Source organism: Drosophila sechellia, chromosome X (genome assembly GCF_004382195.2).
Source record: "Drosophila sechellia strain sech25 chromosome X, ASM438219v1, whole genome shotgun sequence".
Classification (NCBI taxonomy): domain Eukaryota; kingdom Metazoa; phylum Arthropoda; class Insecta; order Diptera; family Drosophilidae; genus Drosophila; species Drosophila sechellia.
In genome coordinates, this window is record NC_045954.1 from 16,519,338 (window position 1) to 16,541,912 (window position 22,575).

Consider the following 22,575-nt stretch of genomic DNA (forward strand, 5'->3'; position numbering starts at 1 on the left):
CAGTGGTAAGTGTGACCACGCATGCGTCCGCCACAAGCGATAGCGATAGTAAAGTCCAGGCTTCGCCCGGCGTGCCCATCTCTAGCCAAAAACGACCTTTTTCGCCAGAAATCGTTTTACCGTTTACAGTCGCAGATACGCAACGGCAATTCGCAGTCCCAGTGTAGCGTTCAATTTTTTTCCAGTGCGACTCCTCCAAACAAAAGCGAAGTGGAAAAGGAGGCGAAGATAAAGGAAGCCCAAGAGCGAAACTCCAAATTGCGAATCAGCAAAGGATCAATGGAGGCAACGAAATAAGTAAAAGAACCAGTGCGAACAATGTGCGAAAAGTGGGTAACGCGAGCGGCGTGGTCGTTTCCGTCGGAGAGCGGATAATATAGCACATAGTTGTATATTGTAGTAGTGGATGTGGATGGTGTGGAACGATTGCGAACGGACGCAGACCGAAACAAAAGTGAAAACGTGCAAAAAACCAAACCCAAAAACAAATTCAACCGAGAAGTAGAAGCAAGCGGCAAAGAAGAGAGCGAGAGGGCGACCAATACAAAAGCGACAAAATGTGCGACGCTGCGGCGGCAACAGCGACAACAACAACAGCAGTAGCAGCAGCCGTCGCAACAACAACAGCATCGGTAGCATTGGAGGCCACAGCGACACAGCCTGGAACGACAACGACGACGACGGCGGTAGCCACTGCGTCAGCGGGAACCACATCCCCTGAAGCGGTCATTCCAACAGCAGCAATAGCAACATCGGCGAAACACAGCAACAGCGAACGGTCGGCGCGACAAAACTGCTGTCGCCTGTGCATCGCCCCACAAACCGAATGCATCTCGATCATCAATAGCTATGCGGCGGACAAGGAGCCGCTGTCCACCAAGATCCTCAACTGCGTCGGCATCAAGGTGAGTGGCTATGGGTATGGGTATGGGTGTGTGGGCATGGGCACGGGTGCGGATGCGGGTATATACATAATCCGGCTGTTGCCATCGCCATTGCTGTCGTCGGTGTCGTCATCCCGGGTCTCCGATTCCGAGTCCGAGTCCGCCGCTCTCACTGAACGCTCTCTTGGGTGCTCTGGCACTCCGGTGCTCTGGTGGTTGGACACCATTAACAGTTATACACACAGATCCCAAATGGTCAGTGGAAGGATGAGGCGGTGGCCACACCCGTTCGTTGGACAGAATGGAAAAGTGAGGTTACGGATGATGTCGATTAGCCATTGGGCAGTGGGCATTGGGCATTGTGCCCCGGGGTTCAAGACCCATCGAAGTGGGATTGTGCAAGCACCCAAAGATGATGGCCACATCCAAAAACGAAAAACCAAGCAAACAGAAAAAAAAAACCGAACGAACCGAAAACCAGCCAAACTCCGCCTCCTCCTCCTCATCTGCTTTGGTATGGGTGTGTGGCTAGCTTTTGGGTTTCCAATGTTTCCACTGCCAAGTCACGATGCAGTGGAAGTGGAAGAGAATGGGTGTAGGAGACGGAGGAGTAGAATTGGAGCTCCCCATTCTGGCTGAAATCCAATCACGACCACAATCTTTAGCTCATAATCAAACTTGAACTCTACACTTTTGCTACTCCTCCTCCTTCGATTCCATTCCTTCCATTGTTGCCTTCCCGCTTTGAGGTTAGAACTGATCCTGCTTCCTTTCCAAAAATCTACAGCCTGCTCCGCTTGCTCCTCTTCTTCCTCCAGCGGCTCATCCGTTTCCTCCTTCTCCTTTTCATCCTCCACTTCTCGATTGCGAGAGCAGCTGCGAATTACCAGCACAAAGCATAAAGCCCGATGAGCGCGCCGTCGTTGCCGCCGTTGTTGCCTTGGTATTAGTGTGCCTGGCTGCGTCTGTGTGCCCCTGGCTGTAGCGGTGTTGGTGTGTGTGCGGCGGACACACAGAGATTCAGAGATTCCAGGCCAGAAAACCGAAAAACCGAAAACCCAAAAACCCAGGCCAATTACATATAATTTTGCGCTGTGCTGCCTGCTGCGTACCTTTTTCAAGGAATTTCGCTTGGAGGGCAGCAGTTGCTCTCTGCTCCGCCGCCGCTCTCTCTTTGCGCGCGCGCATCCTTGCAAGGAAATTGAAGTGGCGGAGACGGAACAGGCTGAACAGGAGGCGGACTTGGACTGGGGCTTCGCTAGCTTCGTTTATTGATTCTTTCTACGGGCTCTTGCATGCTTGCTTTTCCGGTTTTTCCGCTGGGTTTCCCCCGGCATCCCATCCAGTATGTGTATCCCCAATATTCCATATCCGCTTCGCCAGCTTGGTCTGCTTGGTGCCCCCAATGGCTGGATGGATGGATGGGTCCAGTGGTGCTCGGTTGCTCCTCCGCGATTCTCTGTTCTTTTCCCTGGGCTTCGATTCGATTTCATGGCAATTGCTCTTCACACAGACACGGGAACATGGCCACATGGACACACGCACACCATGGCACGCCAGTTGGCTCCGACAGAGGTGGTGTATATGTACATATATAAGTTGGCGTCATCGTCGTCATCGTCGCTAGCTCGACTGCTTCTCTTGCTGTTGCTCTTGGCTCTTCCTCTTCCACTGGCACTGGCTCTGGCTGTGCTGGCTCTTGCTCTTGCTCCGTTCTCGTTATCTGGAGGCGGACCACATGCTCGCCATGGCATACACACGCACACAGCACCACAGGCACACGAAACAAAGACACTGGCAAAAGAGACCGGGAAACGGGAGTGGGTATATGGGTATGGGAATGGGTATGGGCATAGGCATGGACTTGGGTATGGACTCGGACTTGGGCTTGGTCTTCAGCATGGGTAAGGGCATGGGCATATGGGCACGGTTATGTAGAAAGAGCAGGGGTTGGCTGGCGGTAAACGGACAACGGTCAGCGGCGGAGACCCAAAACCGGGCACACAATTTCGTCGAGTGGTTTCACCTTGGGCACACCAGATTACCTGACGGGATGTTCATATATTTCTGCTTTATGCCTTCTTCTGCTGCTTCTTTAACTGGCTGGATGAGCTCCTCCTGCGGCCCGCATCGAATTTCCAACAACAAAAGCAACAACAAACTGAATCAGCGGGCAGGCAGTTGAGCGGCGTCTCCATTTTGTGGCTCTTGGTCCCCAGGTGGACCAACTTTCTCCCCTTGGCCAAAAAATGCGACGACGACCGACGACGATGAAGATGAAGCGACGTGACGAGATGACATGCCGATAAAAGAGGGACTCCGCGGGGAGCGGCGGGCTTGGGGTATTGGATACGAGGGGAAGCCAACAAGGGCACACAGAGAAGCAGCCGAGGCATCCGCACATTTCCTTCCATTGCCTCATCCAAGATGGCGGGTAAGGGCTGGCTGGACTGGTTGGAATAGGTAGCCGGGATACGATGAATCAAGGATACACACTTGAGGGATACACAAACGCCCAAGGATGTGGCCCTGGTTGCCCAGAAGAGAAAACTGGCTTGCGATGAAGGGAACAATGATCCGCGATGAGACGAAAACATTATTTTGAGGAAACTATGCTAAATTGTGTAATTAGGAGTTAAAATTATTGCGAAATATAAAAGCATTAAAGGGAAACGCAGATTGTCCAAATACAATGCAGATTTCTTTGGAAATGAGTTCACATATTCGGAGAATAGAATTAAATATTTAATATTCCTCTTAAATCATACTGTTCACTGTCATGAAATCTTGCCTTTCCAGAATTGGTAACTGTAAATCGCATATTCAATTCCTGGAATTTATTTCTATTTGCTATTGCGCCTCTTACACCTCTCCCCCTCCCCCCTCTCTTGGCGTTGAAGTTTCGAGTCCGCCGTCTTTATCGATAACTCATTCGCATTGATCTTAGCATGAACGATAACAGCTGTTCGGACGCGCTAGGGTGGACCCTGTTGCACTTGCGTTTTTATTTGTATTTTGTTTTGCGTCGTCGTTTGCCTTTGCCTGCGACGAAATTCAATATGCCCGAAATGAACCCTGATTCCGAATCCCGACTCCTCATCGTCCTGCTCCTTTTCCTGCGTTGTTGTTGTTGCTTTGTTGCTGCCCTCAAGATCTACGGTCTGCTAAATATGAGGGTTACTTTTTGGTTATTTCTACGTCTTGTTGTGCGTGGAACGGACAGGACAGGATGCTCTCTTTCTCTTGCCCACAGGCACACATACACACGAATATACATATATAGAGATATCCATATAGATATAAACACCATGGGTTTGAAACGAATAAGGACACAAAAAGGAAAAGAACTTGTTCCACGACCCAGGAGCTGAGGCGGCGGGGAATGGCGTGGAATGGATTGGATGGATGGTCCATGCTCCATGGCTGGTGATTATTGCACCTGGTGGCCAGCAGAAAACGAAGGCGGCAGCTGGTGGAATCGCATCTGCAGCTGCCACAAGTCTTTCTGCATTGTACACTTACATACGTACAGCGTGACCACTATGTATGTATGTACACATTATGTATATGCATGTACATAACTCCTGCCCTTTTGCGACTTTCTAAAATCTCACCTTATTGCGTAGCATATCGCCACAATGTGGATAAACCCAAACCCAAATGGTTTTCCAATGTTGCCGCATTAAAGTGTAGTCCGCGGAACATGGGTATCCTTGTATCCTGTATCCAATTGCACTGGGAAACATGGCGGCCATAAAGGAAACGCTGGTTTGGGCGAGGTGAATGAACAACATATTATCGAATCGGAATGGAGTTGGAGTGTGCAGTTGGAAGCGGAGATGGAGCAGCTCACTCGAAATCCTCTGCTGGTAGTGTGGGATAATTGTACATAGGATGCGGTAGATATTTACTACCATAATACAATAATAATACATATGTAGGCCCAAAATTGGAGGCGGGTGCCAGTGTATTGTTCGTATGTGTGTGTGTGTGTGTGTGTGTGTGTGTGTGTGTGTGTGTGTTTAAAGGACCCTCTGGGCTTTAATATCCTGGGGATTCAATTACACTGCCACAACAATACGAGCAGCAGCAACAACAGGCACTCGATTATTAAATTAAACACACCAACACAAACAAACGCATGTGCACACATAGCTGAAGTCGAAAAGACAAATGCAAAACAAAACATTTCCATCTTTTGTTTTGATCACTTTCATTCGCCTTTCCGACAGCTAATTCTAGTCGTTGTATTGCTATCGATATTCAAGTTGAACGGCGAAGGGGGGGAATAGAGCTGATAGTTGGGCGGGATTCAAGCCAGGTATATTTCAAGCTACTGATCGGATTGAGTACAATAGAGTAAATACTTAAAACGGCAAATAAAATTAGTAAGTATAAAATAATTACTTGATCAACTCAAACATTTAAAAATAATAACTGTTTGCCATTACAAATTATATTTGAAAATTTTGTTATGACTTGAATAGTTGTCAAATATTTGCTTCTTACGGTAGGTACGGTTTTTAAATGAGAAATTAAACTTTATAAATTGATTAGCCTATCTTGGCAACAAGCCGTCTTGCCATCACTGACGGATGCAACAGCGACTTCGATAAGCGATTACGATAAAAGATGCCTAACCGCGGACTTAGATAATTGAGATTTAATAGATTTTGTGACGGGGGCGGCCAAGATGTTTTCAGCCCGGTCTACCGGGGAAATCGACCCATGTGCGGTGTGTGTTTTGCGGCAGGACGGGCGTACATAGTTATGTATGTACGTATGTATGTATGTATATAAGGGCGGACATGGACTTACATACATAGGCTTGCAATTCAAGCGATACACACAGTCGTGGACGCACACAAACAAACATGCGCACACACTGTTATCAGCCAGCAGGACATTTCATATGATTTGCGCAGTGTTCTGTGTGTTTGTATTGGTGACTGTTGAGGGGGGAGGAGGAGGTGGAGGGGTGGATAAGCTTCATCCAAAGGGGGTGGTGTGGGATGCTGGCGCAGTATTGCATATAATTATAAGCAGGTCATTGACATTAATAGGATAGTTGGGAGCCAGGGACTGCTGCCACTGCTACCTTGTTGCATTCTCCGCATCGCTGGACACACACAAATCTGCACTGTTGTCCCCCGCCCCCAAATGTCGAAAGGAAATGACCAGAAATCGAAAGAGTGGGTTATCTAGACTTTAAGTAACGTATATTGCATCCCATAAGGGTTATTGCATTTTAAACTTGTATAATTGGGCTTCTTGCGAGTAACCTTACTTTCCATATTCGAAACGGAACCATTTGATTAACCGACCCACCATTTTTGCAAACCTATTTTCAGGTTACACCGCAGGATCGGCTGTCGCAGCAAATTTGCCACGCCTGCATCAGTTACCTGAACTCATGGCAGAGCTTCAAGAACCGGTGCTTCAGCTCGCAGGCGAAGCAGCGCCAGTGGCTGGATAACAACAAGAGCAAGCTCCTCAACTACCTGGACCTGAACAGTGCCGAGAATGGGGGAGGAGGCTTCTTCGATCAGCATCTGCATCAGCAACAGCAACAGCAACACCACCAGAACTTGGAGAATGAGCTCGAAGCGGAGAAGGAGAAGGCGACGCCAACGGCCGCATCGACAGCCGCCAACATATTGGACGGCATACACTCGCTGAAGAAACGCAAATCCCTAACAGTCTATGTGAGTCCTAAACCGCAGCAGTTGCCACAGCATCAATTGCAGCTGCAACCACCGGCCCGAATGACCGCGACGATCAGCAGTGCTCAGCAATCGCTGCAGACCCTTCTCTTGCAGGTACCAGCATCGGCGGCGGCTAGCTGCTCATCCACATCCACGTCCACCACATCCGCATCCCAGCAGCGGGAACAGCAGCAGCATCAGCAGCGCCAGCAATCTCACCAGTATCGCAGATACCATCATCATCATCAGCAGCAGCAGCAACAGCAGCAGCATCAGCAGCAGCGTGGCAAGCAAATGTTGCCACATCATCAGCAGCATCAGCAACAGCACCACAGACGCCAGCGACAATTTCGCCCACAGCGTCCACTTCCAGTTCCGGTGGTCAATCCGGCTCCAACATTGCGCAAATTTAAACCAAAGCTATATTTGCCATTGGACATAACAGTTCCTCCGTTGCCACCGCTGCCAACGATTCCATCGATTCCAACTTTGCCCCCAGTGGGTCCGGGATCCATTGCTCCGCCTCCTGCTGCTGCTGAACTGCTGCCGGGAATTTCGGGTGTGGCTGGAATGGAGAGCCTGTCGCTGTCGCTGCCGCTTGATTTCAGCCAGAGCTGCAGCAGCAGCGGTCACGTTCAACATCAGCAGAGTGGTGGACTGGCCACGTCGACGACCACGTCCAATCCGCCGGGCAGCGTCGTTTCCGCCACGCCTTCTGTATCTGCTTCTGCTTCTGCTTCCGTATCAACGGCTCCGCTGCTTATGCCGGTGACGCTCCAGAGCGCCGCCCAGCAGCTGCGCTTTTTCAGACGCTACTCCTATAATGTAATTGTATCGTGCATTCGAAGCGTGAACGAATCGAATCCCCTGCCCCAATCCTGTACACAGCGCTCTTCTACCTGTTATCCCGAATGCGAAATTATGCAAAATCACCAATGTCCGTCTGGATTTAGTCTTGCTTTTGCCGGTTTTTGGAATGCATCAATTTATAATACCAACACGGCCATAGATCTCTGGCTAACGGGTATCAAATGGACGTACTGCAGCGTCCATGATCGATGTTATTGATTTATCTTACTATGCCATTTACGAATTTGTGCAAATGTTGTTTATTCGATTTCAACTCATTTCCGTTTCGTTTGGCACTGTTTGCTCTTTCATTTTTGGACGAACTTTGGACACCCTGCAGCCACTGCCTGCGATGCCCATCAAAGATGAGCCGATTGATACGGATGACGACTACCAGATGAAGTCCATAGACGAGTCCGATGACATGGTCGATCCCACAATGTTCCTAGAGCGCTCCGAGCACGAGGGCGATGTGCCGCTGACGGTGAGTCATCATAAAATATGTAGCAAAGAGTAGATAAAGTGTATATAGTATACATATATATTATATATACTATATTATACTATTAAATGTATTTAGGTATCTCTTTACCAGACATATTACTGAGTAAATTATTTTAATTAAACAAAATGCAAGACTTTAAGCGAGATTTCCCTGTCAGCCCGACTATAATTTATATTTCATTTGTGCCCCCGCAGGCCTCGGATTACGACTACACTGCGCAGCATGGCGTGAATGCCTCGTCCGTGGCTGCCTCGCTGCCGCCGAATGCGGTGGCCAATGTGGCAGCCGCCGGGGACTCCAAGGTGGCCAGCTGCAGGGCCTGCAGCCTGCAGTTCTCTACCCGGGCCAACGCCCGTCGCCACGAAAGGAATCTGCACCCAAACCTGTTCCAGTTGTCCACAGACTCCCCCCACAACACACCCATCACAAAGCCGACGCCCGCTTTGGCTGCCGCCTTGGAAATCCAACGGGCAGCGGCCGCGGCGGCCACCGCTGAGGCAAATCGGGCAGCGGGCGCCGCTGGCGGGAATATCTCCACGCAAAAGTATCGCCAGGTGGTGATGAACACGTTCATTAAGTGCGAGGGCGGCGGCTATGACTACGATAATCCCGAACAGTACCGACCACTGCTCACCCGCGACAAAGTGGAGTTCATTGAGCAGAACGACGAGTTCCTCGAGCAATACCAGACGATGACCTGCCGATGTTGCAACAAGTACTTCAGCACGTACAAGAACTTCATGGCGCACGTTCGCAAGAAGTATCCGCAGCTGCCGCGCAACCTATGCTTCAATTGCCTCAAGATGAACGACTCCAAGGCGCTGTTCATCTCGCATCTGAAGAAGCGGAATTGCATAAATCTCTTTAGAGTCTTGAATGCGCTGCGTGGGAAAACAACGACAGTGGTTGTGCCCATTGCAGATGATGCGGCTGACGATGGAGCAACAGGAGCTGTTCCAGTTGCCGATGCCGGAGCAGGAGTGATGGCCATGAATAGTCCCACAGTGACAGCCAGCGGAGAAGTTGTTACACCCGGCGGCGGCCCCGAACGCCCAGAGAAACTGCGTGCCAAGGAACTGCTGGTCAACAAACTGTATGAGTGCAAGCTCTGTCCCAAGGGATTCCGCACCAAGCACGAGTTCCGCACGCATGTCTACGACAAACACGCAGATGTCCAGCGCAAGGATAACAACTCGATACAGTGCAGCTTCTGCGGACTGGACTTTGCCGATCCCGTGGACAGACGGCGGCACTACAACAACATGGACTGCATTGTTCGGCTGCGCTGCATGACGTGCGATGCCAAGCTGGAAACGCACCAGCGTTTCCTCGATCATGTCTACCAGGATCACTTGGGCGGCGTGGGTGGTGGCGTGGTCAGCGACAATGCCTCCACCACTGGCAGCGGCATGGCCAGGAGCAACAGCATGGAACACTCGCCGGGCAAGAGGAGCCTGCTCGGCGCCCTAGGCGTTGGTTCCTCGGCGGAGGAGTCGCGAAGCAGCAGTGCGGCTCCGCCGCTGACCTCTACACCAAAACTGGCGGGCGGTAATCAGGTGGGTGGCGGTGGATCGACCAGCGCTTCTGCCGCCGCAGCCGCTCAGAGCTCGGCGAATCGCGATGCATCCGCACCCAAATCCCAGTACTTCTCCCGCATGCCGCAGGTTTGCCCCATTTGCGGCCAGCAGTACAACAACTACAACAATGTGCTGCGCCACATGGAATCGAAGCATCCGAACAAACTGCCAGAGACATACAAGTGCGTGCGCTGCGGACTGGGCTATCCCCGGATCTCCTACCTGCGGGAGCACATGATCAATGTGCACGGAGTGGACAAGAATCGTCACTCTGGCGGCTTCGAATACATCGTGAATGCGGATGCCGTGAAGTTGGCGGACGGAAGTACGCCGAACGTCTACACGGGTCGCTACGATTACGTGATGAAGGACCTGATGTCGATAACAAATGGTGGGACACTCGGTAATTAGGCTTAGATTGTAGACGTCCCCCCGCTCCGCCTGACTGTTTCATCGTTTCATCTTCATACCCATATTTGTTTAAATATCAAAACTTAATCATGTTTAAAAAAAAGATAAAATCAAGCAGATTTACCCGTACTCTTTAGTCCTTCTGACATTAAAGTTCCGATTTCACAGATATGCGATATTAAAGATTCATTAGATATTACAAATATGTTTATAACATATGTCGATATATTTCCCAACTAGCTTCCATCTAAATTTTTGTTTTTGGTAAAGCACTTCGTTCGATTTTATTGCATAACAATAGCATTTAAATTGTCTACTTACATTTGTAAATTCATATATCAATGGCTTCAATATGCTGGTATGTCTGACGTTGCTTAGTTTGTGTTCTTGTTTGCCAATGAGACGAGATAACACTGGAAGTGACACATTAACGCGCTCCACCTTCTCAATTCCAGATGATGACGAGGAGGAGCCTGGCAGCGTGGCCAAGAAGATGCGCCTGGATGACAGCAGCAACAACAGCAGCCTGGTGGGCGTGGCTAGCCAGCAGAAGGAGTGCCCCATCTGCAATGCGGTGTTCAGCAACAACATTGGCCTGTCCAATCACATGCGCTCCCACTATACAGCCTCGAATGCAGTGAATGCAGCCTTGGCGGCTGCCAATCGAATGACACCCAAATCGCTAACGATTACCGCAACGCCAGCAACGGATTCGGAGTTCGGAGTTGGCGGAACAATGTCCGAGTCGGCTCCAGCAACGCCTGCCAATGTGCCACCGGCAATGGCCAATCAAACGCCCCAGGAGCAGGCAGTTTTTCGCCGGAGCCTTGACCAGGCAGCCGATCGACGCTTCCGGCGAATGCGCTGCCGCATCTGCCAGCGTCGCTTCAGTTCGAAGAAGTCCTATCGCTACCACATGCTCACCGACCATCAGGTGCAGAATGTGCAGTTCATCAAATGCAAGCTGTGTAACGCAGAGTTTGCTTACGAGAAGGGCCTGAAGGTGCATCTGTTCAAGGTGCACGGAAGGGCCATTAAGGATGAAATGATTATCAAGCAGTTCGAGTGTGAGGTTTGCTCGATTGTCTATAGTTCAGAGTCGGAGCTGCAGCAGCACAAACGCAGTGTTCACAAGCTGACATCCGCCTCCGCTTCCACATCGGCGTCCACGTCCTCTAAGATTGACGACGACTGTCTAATGGATGAGGGCAAACCGACATCATCGGATCTAGCTGATCTCTCCACCCTCGCGGCGGGTGGATCCACTGCATCTGCTCCACTGTACTGGTACCAGTGCAAGTACTGTCCATCAAACTTTAACACCAACAAGAAGCTGGCCATCCACATCAACTCGCACGACGAGTTTGACTCGAACGATTATTCCTGCAAAGATTGCGGAAATGTCTACAGCGGACGCAAGAGTCTATGGGTAAGTCTGGATGGGATTAAGTAGTTTTAGGTTCTCTGGGTGGGTGCTTGGGGGGAGTGGGGGATACTAATTGGTGGCACAATATGTTACAACAACTATTCCGATACTCACTCGTTCACAGGTTCATCGTTATAAGAAGCATCCGCAAGTGCCCAACCCAGCTGAGTGCTCGCTGTGCCGCAAGGTCTTCTTCGACCGCCAGATGCATGACAACCACACGCCCACCTGCAACCGCAAGCCGATCACCTCGACCGGTGCCCACCAGGAGCAGGATGGACAGCTGCATTCCCACCACACGACCAAAAGAACAATTTTCCGGCATAAGACCGGCGATGACGATGACGAGGAGGATGACGATGAGCAGCAGCAACTGGAGGAGAGGGCCAATAGCGATGGCAATGGCACCACTGTGAGAGTGGCGTCGGGCAGTACTGCAGCTGCGGGCACGTCACTGAAGATCCGCATTCCGGAGGTGGCGTGCACCATTTGCGGCGCTCGCTTCACCGACCAGGAGCACTTTAGCAAGCACATCCAGAAGCACGAGCAAGAGCTGTACGTGGACAATCCGCTGGCGGCGATGTTCGATGATGGGCCGGCGGATGCCGGTCAGTTCCAGGTGGAGCGGCAGAATGAGAACGGGGAATACGCGTGCGATTTGTGCGCCAAGACGTTCCCCCAGGTGATCGCACTCAAGGTGCATCGCAAGTGGCATTTCAGAGGTGATAGCAAGCAGGTGAGCGTTTTTGGGCTTGTGCAGCGAGGAGGACAAGCGACGGACGATGGCGAGGATCGTCGTCTGTCGCGCCACCAACAACTTTTGATGTGCTGATGATGATGATGATGCCTCCGCACCAGTCGCAAAAAACAGATATCAACATCTCGTCATTGCCAATTGAATTTGTACTAATCTTTGTTTTCTCTTCTTTCTTCCACCCTCCACCAACCCAACTACCCACCAACCCAAATCCCGCTGTATCCTGCTACCTTTCGGGCATGTTAATCCTTGCAGAACCCCATCGACGGCGAAGCGACACAGTTGACCAACAACAATCACACAACCAACAACAACAACAACTCGATGCACCTCCGCGAGCTGCATGCGGTGGGCCTGATGCCCAACCAGCAGCAGCAGAGCCTCAACAACTCGTGCAACAGCAGCATGAACCACAACAACAACAGCAGCAGCAACCGCAGCAAGTCGATGAAGCGGAAACGTGAGCTGAAGTGCGAATACTGCGCCTCCACCTTCATCAGCAATAACAATCTGCGTCGCCACATGTACGAGCTGCACAAACACGAGGTAAGCAATCTGCCCGAGCCGCCGGTGATTGTGGTGGACGATCACCTCACCTGCCGTCGCTGTCAGTTGAAGTTCGACACAAAGGAGCTGTGGATCGAGCACAAGCTGGCCGATGCGAAGGTGGTGCGACCTTTCTGCCCCTTCCAGTGGGGCTGTGATCTGTGCGGCGAGTATCTGTCGCGCAAGGAGAAGCTGATGAACCATATTAACAACCATTTGAAGGAGGATGTCATAGTGCCAGTGGCCACTAAGGCGGCCATTGAGAGAACAGCGGCCATGGAATCAGCGGCAGCAGATGCGAATGCAGCGGCGACACTATCAGCATTGGGCGAAGGAGCCGAAACTGAAGATCAGTTTGCAGAGAAGGGTGAGGCTGCAGGGGCAACAACAGCAGATAAGTTGGCGAATCCCGACGAAGAGGATAGCGATGATTTGGATGAGGATAGCTCGGGCGACGACGATGATAGTTCGGGCACGGGAGATGATGACGATGACGACGACACCGACGATGATGAGGATGGCGAGGGTGAAGATGAGGACGAGGAGGGAGATGGTGGCGAAGGCGAGGACGAAGAAGGTGTCCAGCCAGCCGCTCAACTTTTGCCGCAGCAGCTACACAAAGCGGATCTTAATCAGGACGACGATGATCTCGTCGAGGAGGTCATCAGCTCCGATGACGACGACGACGATGATGGAGAGGTGGAAAGCGACGATGACGACGAAGATGATGATGATGAGGAGGACGATGTGGAGGAGCCGGAGCCAGTGGGATTGGCGGTGCGACCGCTTATGAATGGCAAATCAAAGATGCCGCCGCTGATAGTGGCCAGTTCGGATGATGAAGACGATGGTGTGATGCCCATAGGGGACATTATCGAAGAGGAGTTCGATGAGGATGCCGATCCAGATCCGGAGGATGCCATTGAGGAGGTAGACGAAGATGATTTAGATGAGGGGGATGTGGAGGACGAGCCGAATGTGGTGTCGACGGCCTCCTTCTCGGAGAGCGAGTCCAGCACAACGACCACGTCCAATTCGCATTCGCATTCAACGGGTGAGCGGCGTAAGAAGGCCGTCGATCAGTTGAATGATCCCGGCTTTACCTGTGATCTATGTCAACTTTGTTTCGATTCTCAGGAGCTTCTCCAGAGCCACATCAAAAGCCATATCCTCAATGGGCCAAAGCTCTCGACAGCGTCAGCAGCAGCAGCAGCAGCAGCAGCAGCCGCCGCCACAGCAAGCAGCAAGGCAACAGCATTACTAACGGCCGCAAAGGCGAAGCCTGACTCCAAGTCAGCGGTGCTGGCCAACAATAATAACAGCAAGACAAGCAGCAAGACTGTGGCAGCAGCTGCGACACATTGAGTGATCATACTCCAACTCGAACTCCAACTACCACAACCACTACAAACCACTACCACCACACCTCATCATCTCAATGCAAAATCACTTGAAATGTACAAAGCCAATCCACTCAGACACCGCCATCATTCATCTCATCATACTCGTAATCATCATTCGAACAATGAATACATCAGCAGTCACATAAACATCAGCAACGCATTCCATCAACAAATCAGCCACGTTTATGTATAGCACGAGATGCGTGTGTGTGCGTGTGTGTTTATATAACAAAACTTTTTTTCTTGCTTCTAGTCTTAAGAACTTAACTTACATATATGTACATCATATATAAGACCTTTTTTTTTAAATGTTAACCTAGTATGTACCGCGCACACACCCACACACAAGGCAAATTATGGGATCCCATAGACATCCCTCTACTGCTAAGTTTCGCTATTAAAACTTTATATATATATATATACATACCTTGATATAGTAGGCTTAAGCATAAGTACGTCTTAATATGTTACACATCAATTAACAAGCAAAAACAAAAGTTTACGACGCACCAAAGCAAGCGACAGAAAACGCAAGGGAAACCGCTCAGTTAGAGTTAGTAAAAACTATCAGGATTTTTAAGTATTTCACACAACACCATGACACTCCCAAAAACAAAAAAAAACACACAAACACAACGCGAAAGTTGTGAAGACGTTTATTTTTCTCATATTCAAGCCTTGGTCTTTCCAAAATTTTGAATTCAATTTAAAGCTTTCATAAGGACCTTCGAATTATAACAATTTCATTTCGTTTTCATTGACTTTTCATAGGAGTCTGACTAAAATTTGACAATTTGGAATACTGAAATTCTATGTCCAGACTTCTTACTAAAATTAAGAATATTTTACTAGTTTTTTTTATCCCACGAACATGTATTTCTGAATACCTTTAATTTCCAAACGAGAATTTTTAATTGAGAAAGCTTTGTTTTGTTTCATTTTGTTTTAACCATGTTTATTAAAAGCAGAAAATAAATTTGTAGTCGGATGTATGTAAAATATACGCCGGATGTACGTCTACGCCTTCGAAATCATATCGAAATAAAGAATATTTTACTAGTTTTCTATCCCACAAATAACTTTAATTTCTAATCATGAATTTTCAATAAAGAAAGCCTTGTTTTGTTTTTACAACGTTTATGAGAGCAGAGAATTAATTCTTGTTCGGATGTATTCTCAACACCTTCGAAATCATGTCGATGTGCGCGGAAGACCAAGGTGAATAGTGGATCCATACTTAGAACCGTATTTACATAGATTGAGATTCATTCAATATGGCTTATATAAAGATTCAGCATAATCTGTACATTACCTATATTTCACAACCACACGCATGCGCACACAACTTCGAGAAACATATATAGACCGAACTAATAATGGCGACATTATAAGTTAACTAGCTTAAGCCACTTCTAAACTGTAACTGGAAATGTAGTCTAAAACGTACAAAATAAATTAAAGCAAATGCAGAACGCAGAATCATATAAGCAAACTTTTGTCCCTCACGCGTTGAAGAATCGAAAAGAAAGTAATAAAAGAAACGTAAACCTAAAACAATATATATAGCAAATGGAAAGTGTTTTCCTTTTTTACTTTGGTGTGGGGCTCCCTTGGAGGCCTTATCTGAAATTCAGCTGGAAATTCTTAAGTAGCACTGATAACCACATGAATACGAACTAAACTACTTGATAATGTCATCCAATTTTATTCGCTTAACATTGGTTAAATACATGAATTCGATAGTACTTTTAAAGAAGAAAAAGAGAAGAAGTCTATTTAAAAGAAGAAAATAGTAGGCATATTAACGACTATTTAGAAAAGCTTAAGCAGAATCCTAAACTTATCTGATACGATCCAAGGAATATAGTTTAATTTCAAATTGGCCCCATTTACTTGCCAATAAAACAAGAGAGCTATGCCATTAACAATGTTTATTTGCGCGTATAAACGTAGTAAAAGGCAATGCAGATTAAGTCAGGCACAAAGTATTACTTTGCTGTTTGTAAAGCAATGGTGGAAATTCGTGTGGATGTTGCAAAGGGCGCCCACTGTTTTTCTGTTGTGTGTGATGTGCGGCAGAATAGGTTATACAAAAGATCACAATTTGTGTGCACACATATAGGATATCAAGGACGAACAGAACATCAACAAAAGGCACTTGGCCAGCTCATCGCGTGGCCAAGTGCACACAGTTAGAAAACATAAAGAACAGAAGAGCAGTCGAGAACACGTTAGTAGAAATGGGTTAATAGAAACTATTTTATGCTGATAAGGCTTAAACAAATGGATCTACTAAAGCTAAGTGAAGCGGCCCGGAATACTGACGGTGCTCGGTCTAGGAGTACTGAGTGTGCGGGTTCACGTTGATCATCTCCATGTTGCTGTTGGGGAAACAGAAATAAAACCATGATTAGTTCAAGGGCCCTTAGTATAGAAGGTGTCAATCATTTTGGCCAGTGCCCGATTAGATAGAATGCTACTATCAAACGCTACTTAATTGTCAATACTTATCGCGCACCGAGCAAAACGCTAATTTGGCCATGAGAAACGATTCGGCTTCAATGGGGTATGAAATACTCGACTCTTAGCAGACCTAATGAACTATAATGCTGTGGGAGTGGTGGATAAGGGCAGGATGAATGACGATCGGTACAATGAGGATGAATCAACGTTGTGCGATGGGCAACTCACCTGCGACTGCATCGCATATGAATAAATAGCAGGGCCAGGCCCAGTGTGATGCAAATGGCACCGATCACAATGTAGGCAATGCCCAGGAACGGGTTCTTGCCACCGAGCACGGATGTGGTGGAGAGTATCATTCGCTTCGTGCCGTCGAACGACACCACCGGATATTCTGAAATATATAAACACAAATACATTAGATACAGCATTCGCGATATCCCAGCCAATCGTACTTACGATACGTAATGTTAAGCGTATAATTGCCAGCCTTGAGGCCATTGGCATAGTTGGTGTTCGATTGGTTGAGACGGCGATATAGCTTCCGGAAGCTGGGAAGAGCGGCGGTGCGCATCCACACGATCAGATCCTCGTTCTGGAAGCCATTGTTGTCCGGATTCTCCGGGTCCAGGTCGGCCAGGCCATTCTTCCAGAACATTGGCTTCGAGAAGCCCTCAAGGGAGACGTTCAGGTTACCCTCCGGGTTACGGAACTTGACGCGCTTGTCCGACGGCCAGGCAATGCCCGTCTTCAGCAGCTTGATCTCGGATCCACCCTGCAAGAGGGTCAGCGTGTCTGGAAGAGATCAATGTTAGTTGTGGTTCAATCAAGGTAGTTCCTGTGCCGCACCATTGAACAGCGAGTTGGCAATGGCACCGCAGGGCGCGATGGGCTTTCCGGAATCGGGATCATAGGCGAAGGGGGCACAGTCCGTGCTGGGCGTTTGCGACAGGTGACCCAGCAGCTGCTCGTCGTCCCGTGACTTCACATAGCGCCGATGGTTCTGATAGTAGTTGGTCAGTCCGTAGTACATGTATACCACACCCTTTAAAGGAAGTTAACGAAATACTTAAATGAGAATCTCTTTTTAAAGTATTATAAAGAATCCAAATCCACTATCAACAAAATCATCAATATTTTTTCCAAGCCAATCTGCTATGATAAAAGCAATGTTGATAAATACCTTGCAGATTATAAGAGCATCATATAGCTTTTGATTTGAACTACTTCACTACCTAAACTCAGTGCTGATTACATGAGTTGGACAGCTACTGAAGCTCTGGATTCCTATAACTCACATTGAAGTCCGAGGGCAGGACGAAGGGCACCTGGCAGGTGCAATCCCCGCCGGGATGGGCCTCCAGATACTCCGCACATGTGGTATTTCCGCCCGAGCTTCTGCACTTGGTGTAGTCGATGATCAGCTCGTTGGCGGTGTTGCTCAGGTGGAGGAGGACCACGCCGATGGGTATGAATAGTACTCCGATAACGAAGAAGGTGGGTAGTACGGTGCGGGCGGTCAGGACGGGCTGCCAGGCGGGCAGGCGCTGCTGCTTGAAGGCCGAATCTGTGGGTGGACAGCATGAGAAACGGGCAAACGTGAGCGACTAGGCATGACCTCATGGTTAATGCAGGGCCACCAGGATGGGCCCCGAAAATCGATTTGCCATTGGACATTAGTCATTCCCCTCCTAATCACCTGTTACGCAGGTAAGTGTGTGTGTGTATTTTTGGGGGATTGGAAGTTGGATGGGGAGACTCGCTTGAAACTGGGTTTTCACCTGAAGGTCGCTTGGACTTCGCCGCTGCACTCTCCTCGTTCTCCGCTTGCTGTGTGGACATGGTGGCTTATCTGCTTTCTCGCTAGTCTCCTCGAAAAGCTCCTTGGTGTCCAAACGCTGCTAGTTACTTCAATTGAATAAAGTAAATACAATAAAATTTCGATGACAGCACATAAGTCATCGATATGTATCGGTACCATTTACCTCTAGTGATGGCATATATCGATGAAATTTCATCTATATTAAGCTTTTGCTCCATTCGACTCATCTTTGAGAAAAATTTCAAATTAAGCTATGTAGAAAATCATTCGTCCCTCCAAATTCGTAGTAATATATAAGCAATGCTCTAGCCATCTCATTTAGACATCGATGGTCGGACCTGGAATAGTATCGATAAGGTGACGCTTGCAACCGCGTGGAGGCGGCGTTTTCGTTGTTGTGTCAAAACAATAAGCGAGCAGCAGAACACCCACTCATCCAGCTAGCAAAGATAAAGGCGAAAAAGGCTAGGCCAGCAGAGATTGGGATTCACCTTGCCACCCACCAGTGCAGTACATACCCGCGCTCGCTAACATCCGATCCCCGCTAAAACAACACAGAAACGCCAACGCACACACACATACACACAGACGCAGCGGCAATGAAAATCACAGTGACGACCAGCGATGACAAGGTCTTCTGCTTGGACGTGGCCCAGGATCTAGAGTTGGAGAATCTCAAGGCCCTCTGCGCGATGGAGATCGGTGCGGAAGTGGCCCAAATAGCGGTTATTTTCAACGGGCGGGAGCTTTCCAGCGACAAACAGACGCTGCAACAGTGCGGCGTCGGCGACGGCGACTTCATCATGCTGGAACGACGCAGGAGCGGCAATCGCTCAGGTGAGAGAGAGTTGAAATTCGGCTTTAAAGTGGGAACGGGATGGGAAAGTGGTACGAGCGGGTGGAAATGGGGGAGAGCCATTATCCTTATGTGGGTCACGTTTTTCGCGGGGGGGGGGGGGGGGGATCTTGAGTGGAGTTTTGGGGGATGATGAAAATGTCAGATAACGCGAATTAGCACAATAATGAAATTAATTACTGTCCTGCATGATTCCTAACATGTATTGTATATATTGAAATGTCGCCTAAACAAATACTGCAGCATCATGATATATTAGGATAGGGAAAACCCCGAATACGTAGTGCATACATATGTACGTAAGCGAACATTTCATTTAACAATACTTTTGCAATGTGAAATTTGAACTGTGTTCATTTTTATTTCTTCTAATTGTTGGCGTTTTTTAGTTGCTAAATTTTTATGGAAAAGCGCAGCGAGCACAGCTCATCTTTTTGCGGCGCAATTGGTGTTAAAAATAAACGCCTTGCTGCGTCTGACTTTCTTTTCGCAAATTCCAAAAAAAACAGCGACACACAGACACACAGACACGAACACTGGAAGTGTGGAAGTGGCTTATCTGTTTCCACTGCAGCACTAGCGGCAGAGGGGTGCGGGTTCGGAGGGTATGGGGCATACCAATGGAAGTGGAGGAGCAGCAGCAGGTGCGTTGCCTCTGCCTTAGCCCATGGATCCACCTACTTGGGCCGCCCACTGTGGCTGGCCCACTGTTTTGTTGACCCCTGAATGCGCATTTGGCCTTGCCAGCTTGTCCAATGAAATGGGATCGTAGTATATATAATTGTTTAGCTATATGTTTAAATGGTATTTCTGCACACATGTGCACACATTTTGGCGACTGCAGACAGGTGTGGGCGGTGAACAATTTTCGATTTCATTTGACCATTGCACAGCACTTTGGACTCCATGGTTCGCATGAGAGCAAGCCTCATTTGCCAGCCAGAAAATGAGTTCAACTACATTTATCCACAGATATTTACATATTATCTAGTTAACACAACTGCACTTGCATTGGTTTATCTCGCTAGTCTGATGTTTTTAATTCGATCATAGATCACAGATCAATTGAGTTCCATTCAAATCGGATGACGGTGATTTAATCTATCTGGACAAACGTTTATACATATGCACATATGTATATAAATGTTGTGTGGCAATTAGCATGAGTTATTTGCAATCATTTATTTCACAATAATTTCACAATCTGCAAGCCAGATTGTATTTGCACAAATTTGGTTGAGGTTTTTAGGTATTGCTTGCTCTTTCTTTCTCAAAACGTTCCCAAATTTACGCGTAAATATGTTGATAATTATCTCGATTTGTATCAGATAACTGCACTGACCACAACATGTCTTTTATACTATATTTTATTATAATATTATAAGCGATTTGAAGGAATATTGGCAAATGTAATCCTGTTAAGAAACGCTATAGAAAACCACCTCAATCGATTGATCTTTCGTTTCATTCAATAAATTCAGCTGGCGGAAATCCAGCGATCAGCACGCTGGACTTCAGCAACATCGCCGTGCCGGGCACTAGTTCCGGCGGCAGTCCACCATCGAGGCGGGTGCAGCAGCAGGGAGTGCAGCAGCCCCAGTTCAACAACCTCACGGACATACCCACGACCGATGAGTTCAATGTGAACTTCGACGACGACCCAGAGACGGTGCGACAGATGTTCCTGTCCAGTCCCGAGACGCTGTCGCTCCTTCGGCAGTACAATCCCAGCCTGGCGGAGGCCATCGATTCCGGCGACAAGGAAAAGTTCGCTCGGCTGCTCCGCGAGCATATTACGGAGCGAAAGCGTCGTAACGAGCATCGCATGCGAATGCTAAACGCCGATCCCTTCGATGAGGAGACCCAACGTCTGATTGCCGAGGAGATCAAGCAGAAGAATATCCAGGATAACATGGCAGCTGCCATTGAATACAATCCGGAGATCTTTGGCACGGTTACAATGCTGTAAGTAATGGTACACATAATTAATATGATTGGATTGGCTCACTGCAATATTACACATTATTAGCTATATCAACTGCAAAGTGAATGGCATTCCTGTGAAGGCCTTTGTGGACTCCGGCGCCCAGACGACGATCATGAGCAAGGACTGCGCCGAGAGATGCCACGTCAACCGGCTGATTGACACGCGCTGGAACGGTGTGGCCAAGGGTGTTGGTACACAGCCCATTCTGGGCAGGATACACATGGTCCAGTTGCAGATTGAGAACGATCACTTAACGTCCAGCTTCACCGTGCTCGGCCAGCAGCCCATGGACATGTTGCTGGGTCTGGACATGCTGAAGCGACATCAGGTAATGCCGTCTAGATAGCCTCAGATTAAATCGGCTCAATGCTAATTGAATTGGTTGTTTCAGTGCCTGATTGACTTGCAGCGTAATTTATTGATTATTGGCACCACGGGAACAACGACACCCTTTCTGCCGGAAAGTGAGCTGCCGGTCAGCGCCCGGCTGACAGGAAACTCGGAGGATTCGATGGAACAGGAGGCAATTTCCAATGCAATCGAGCAAAGCAAACGGGAGAGCGGTGGCGCCGGTGGCGGACCCAACACGATCAGTCCGCAAGAACGATTCACCGAACAGGATGTCACTGATCTCATGGCCCTTGGCTATCCTCGCAGCGATGTGCTTACCGTGCTGCGCCTGTGCGGCGGTAACAAGCAGGCGGCCAGGTCCGTGCTGCTCCACCGCAACGATGCCGCCTCGGGGAGCGAACTCAGCTGAACGCGGCTAGACGCACAGCCCACAACACCACCTAAAGCCGAACTCCCCATAGCCAGAAACCGGATTGCAATAGGATGATGAACAGACTGGACCCCACTAACTGGAAGCCGTTCCAACGAAATACTCCGAGCAATACCAAAAAATACGCCACGCCACGCCACATATAAAATCAAGTAGGAAATAGTAAGGACTATACACAACCACAAAGCATGAATACCGAAACGAAAACCTTTCTAATTTAGTGAAATGTTTATAAACTGATGTCATTTTTTTATACGAATCGTTTGTTACGATGTACAATATCTAATTAGGGTGCTACGCAGCACCGGGACATTTTTAAAGCAGAGGTTGGTTTTTTCTAGAAAAAATAGTAAGCGATATAATCTAAAATTTGATAAATGAAAATCTGGACGGTGATGGAAACAAGCCGCATCAACGAAAGCATGAAACAAGTAAATACAAAAGAAAAACGAAAACGAAAGAATGCCTGATTATTAAATAATATTACACTTATACACAATTTGAACTAGTATTAAGGGTCTGTCAAGAAAAACTGAATTGGGTTCAATAATAAACGGTCGATAGTATTGTTTTGGATTTGAAAAGAAAAGATGAACAAGCGCA

At 48.3% G+C, this 22,575-nt stretch overlaps 3 protein-coding genes across 7 annotated transcripts; 2 read left to right on the forward strand and 1 right to left on the reverse strand.

Annotated features, from left to right (window-relative positions):
• The first annotated feature begins 89 nt into the window (after positions 1-89).
• On the forward strand, positions 90-14,124 carry LOC6617939 (zinc finger protein hangover). 4 transcript variants are annotated; one of them, XM_032725948.1, is made up of 8 exons: positions 90-905; positions 6,236-6,589; positions 7,779-7,922; positions 8,138-9,923; positions 10,387-11,360; positions 11,482-12,093; positions 12,370-13,714; positions 13,798-14,019. In XM_032725948.1, exons 1-8 carry the CDS (start codon positions 558-560, stop codon positions 13,944-13,946), a joined length of 5,712 nt encoding a protein of 1,903 aa, XP_032581839.1. In that variant the 5' UTR covers positions 90-557; the 3' UTR covers positions 13,947-14,019. The 4 variants fall into 4 exon arrangements, with proteins under 4 accessions (XP_032581839.1, XP_032581840.1, XP_032581838.1 ...); XM_032725949.1 differs by having other exon boundaries at positions 8,138-9,911; XM_032725947.1 differs by having other exon boundaries at positions 12,370-14,124.
• A 1,853-nt stretch (positions 14,125-15,977) lies between these two features.
• Positions 15,978-18,457, reverse strand: LOC6617941 (cell cycle control protein 50A). Of its 2 annotated transcripts, none has more exons than XM_032725952.1 (6): positions 18,308-18,455; positions 17,825-18,093; positions 17,376-17,571; positions 16,986-17,321; positions 16,755-16,920; positions 15,978-16,444 (listed from the first exon to the last, which is right to left on the reverse strand). In XM_032725952.1, exons 1-6 carry the CDS (start codon positions 18,366-18,368, stop codon positions 16,399-16,401), a joined length of 1,074 nt encoding a protein of 357 aa, XP_032581843.1. In that variant the 5' UTR covers positions 18,369-18,455; the 3' UTR covers positions 15,978-16,398. The 2 variants fall into 2 exon arrangements, with proteins under 2 accessions (XP_032581843.1, XP_032581844.1); XM_032725953.1 differs by lacking the exon at positions 15,978-16,444 and adding an exon at positions 16,527-16,672 and having other exon boundaries at positions 18,308-18,457.
• A 121-nt stretch (positions 18,458-18,578) lies between these two features.
• Positions 18,579-22,561, forward strand: LOC116802213 (protein DDI1 homolog 2). The gene is made up of 4 exons (XM_032725951.1): positions 18,579-19,185; positions 20,686-21,169; positions 21,234-21,519; positions 21,583-22,561. Exons 1-4 carry the CDS (start codon positions 18,948-18,950, stop codon positions 21,949-21,951), a joined length of 1,377 nt encoding a protein of 458 aa, XP_032581842.1. The 5' UTR covers positions 18,579-18,947; the 3' UTR covers positions 21,952-22,561.
• Positions 22,562-22,575: the final 14 nt, after the last annotated feature.

Excerpts from the sequence above, each read along its gene's own strand:
- LOC6617941 (XM_032725952.1), bottom strand. The coding sequence starts at position 18,368 with ATGTCCACACAGCAAGCGGAGAACGAGGAGAGTGCAGCGGCGAAGTCC. Across the intron at positions 17,322-17,375 it reads TGCCAACTCGCTGTTCAATG|ACACGCTGACCCTCTTGCAG; the intron begins GTGCGGCACAGG and ends GATCTCTTCCAG. Across the intron at positions 16,921-16,985 it reads TACGCTTAACATTACGTATC|AATATCCGGTGGTGTCGTTC; the intron begins GTAAGTACGATT and ends TATATATTTCAG.
- LOC6617939 (XM_032725947.1), top strand. The coding sequence starts at position 558 with ATGTGCGACGCTGCGGCGGCAACAGCGACAACAACAACAGCAGTAGCA. Across the intron at positions 9,924-10,386 it reads AACAAATGGTGGGACACTCG|ATGATGACGAGGAGGAGCCT; the intron begins GTAATTAGGCTT and ends TCTCAATTCCAG. Across the intron at positions 12,094-12,369 it reads TCAGAGGTGATAGCAAGCAG|AACCCCATCGACGGCGAAGC; the intron begins GTGAGCGTTTTT and ends TAATCCTTGCAG.
- LOC116802213 (XM_032725951.1), top strand. The coding sequence starts at position 18,948 with ATGAAAATCACAGTGACGACCAGCGATGACAAGGTCTTCTGCTTGGAC. Across the intron at positions 19,186-20,685 it reads CAGGAGCGGCAATCGCTCAG|CTGGCGGAAATCCAGCGATC; the intron begins GTGAGAGAGAGT and ends CAATAAATTCAG. Across the intron at positions 21,170-21,233 it reads TTTGGCACGGTTACAATGCT|CTATATCAACTGCAAAGTGA; the intron begins GTAAGTAATGGT and ends ACACATTATTAG.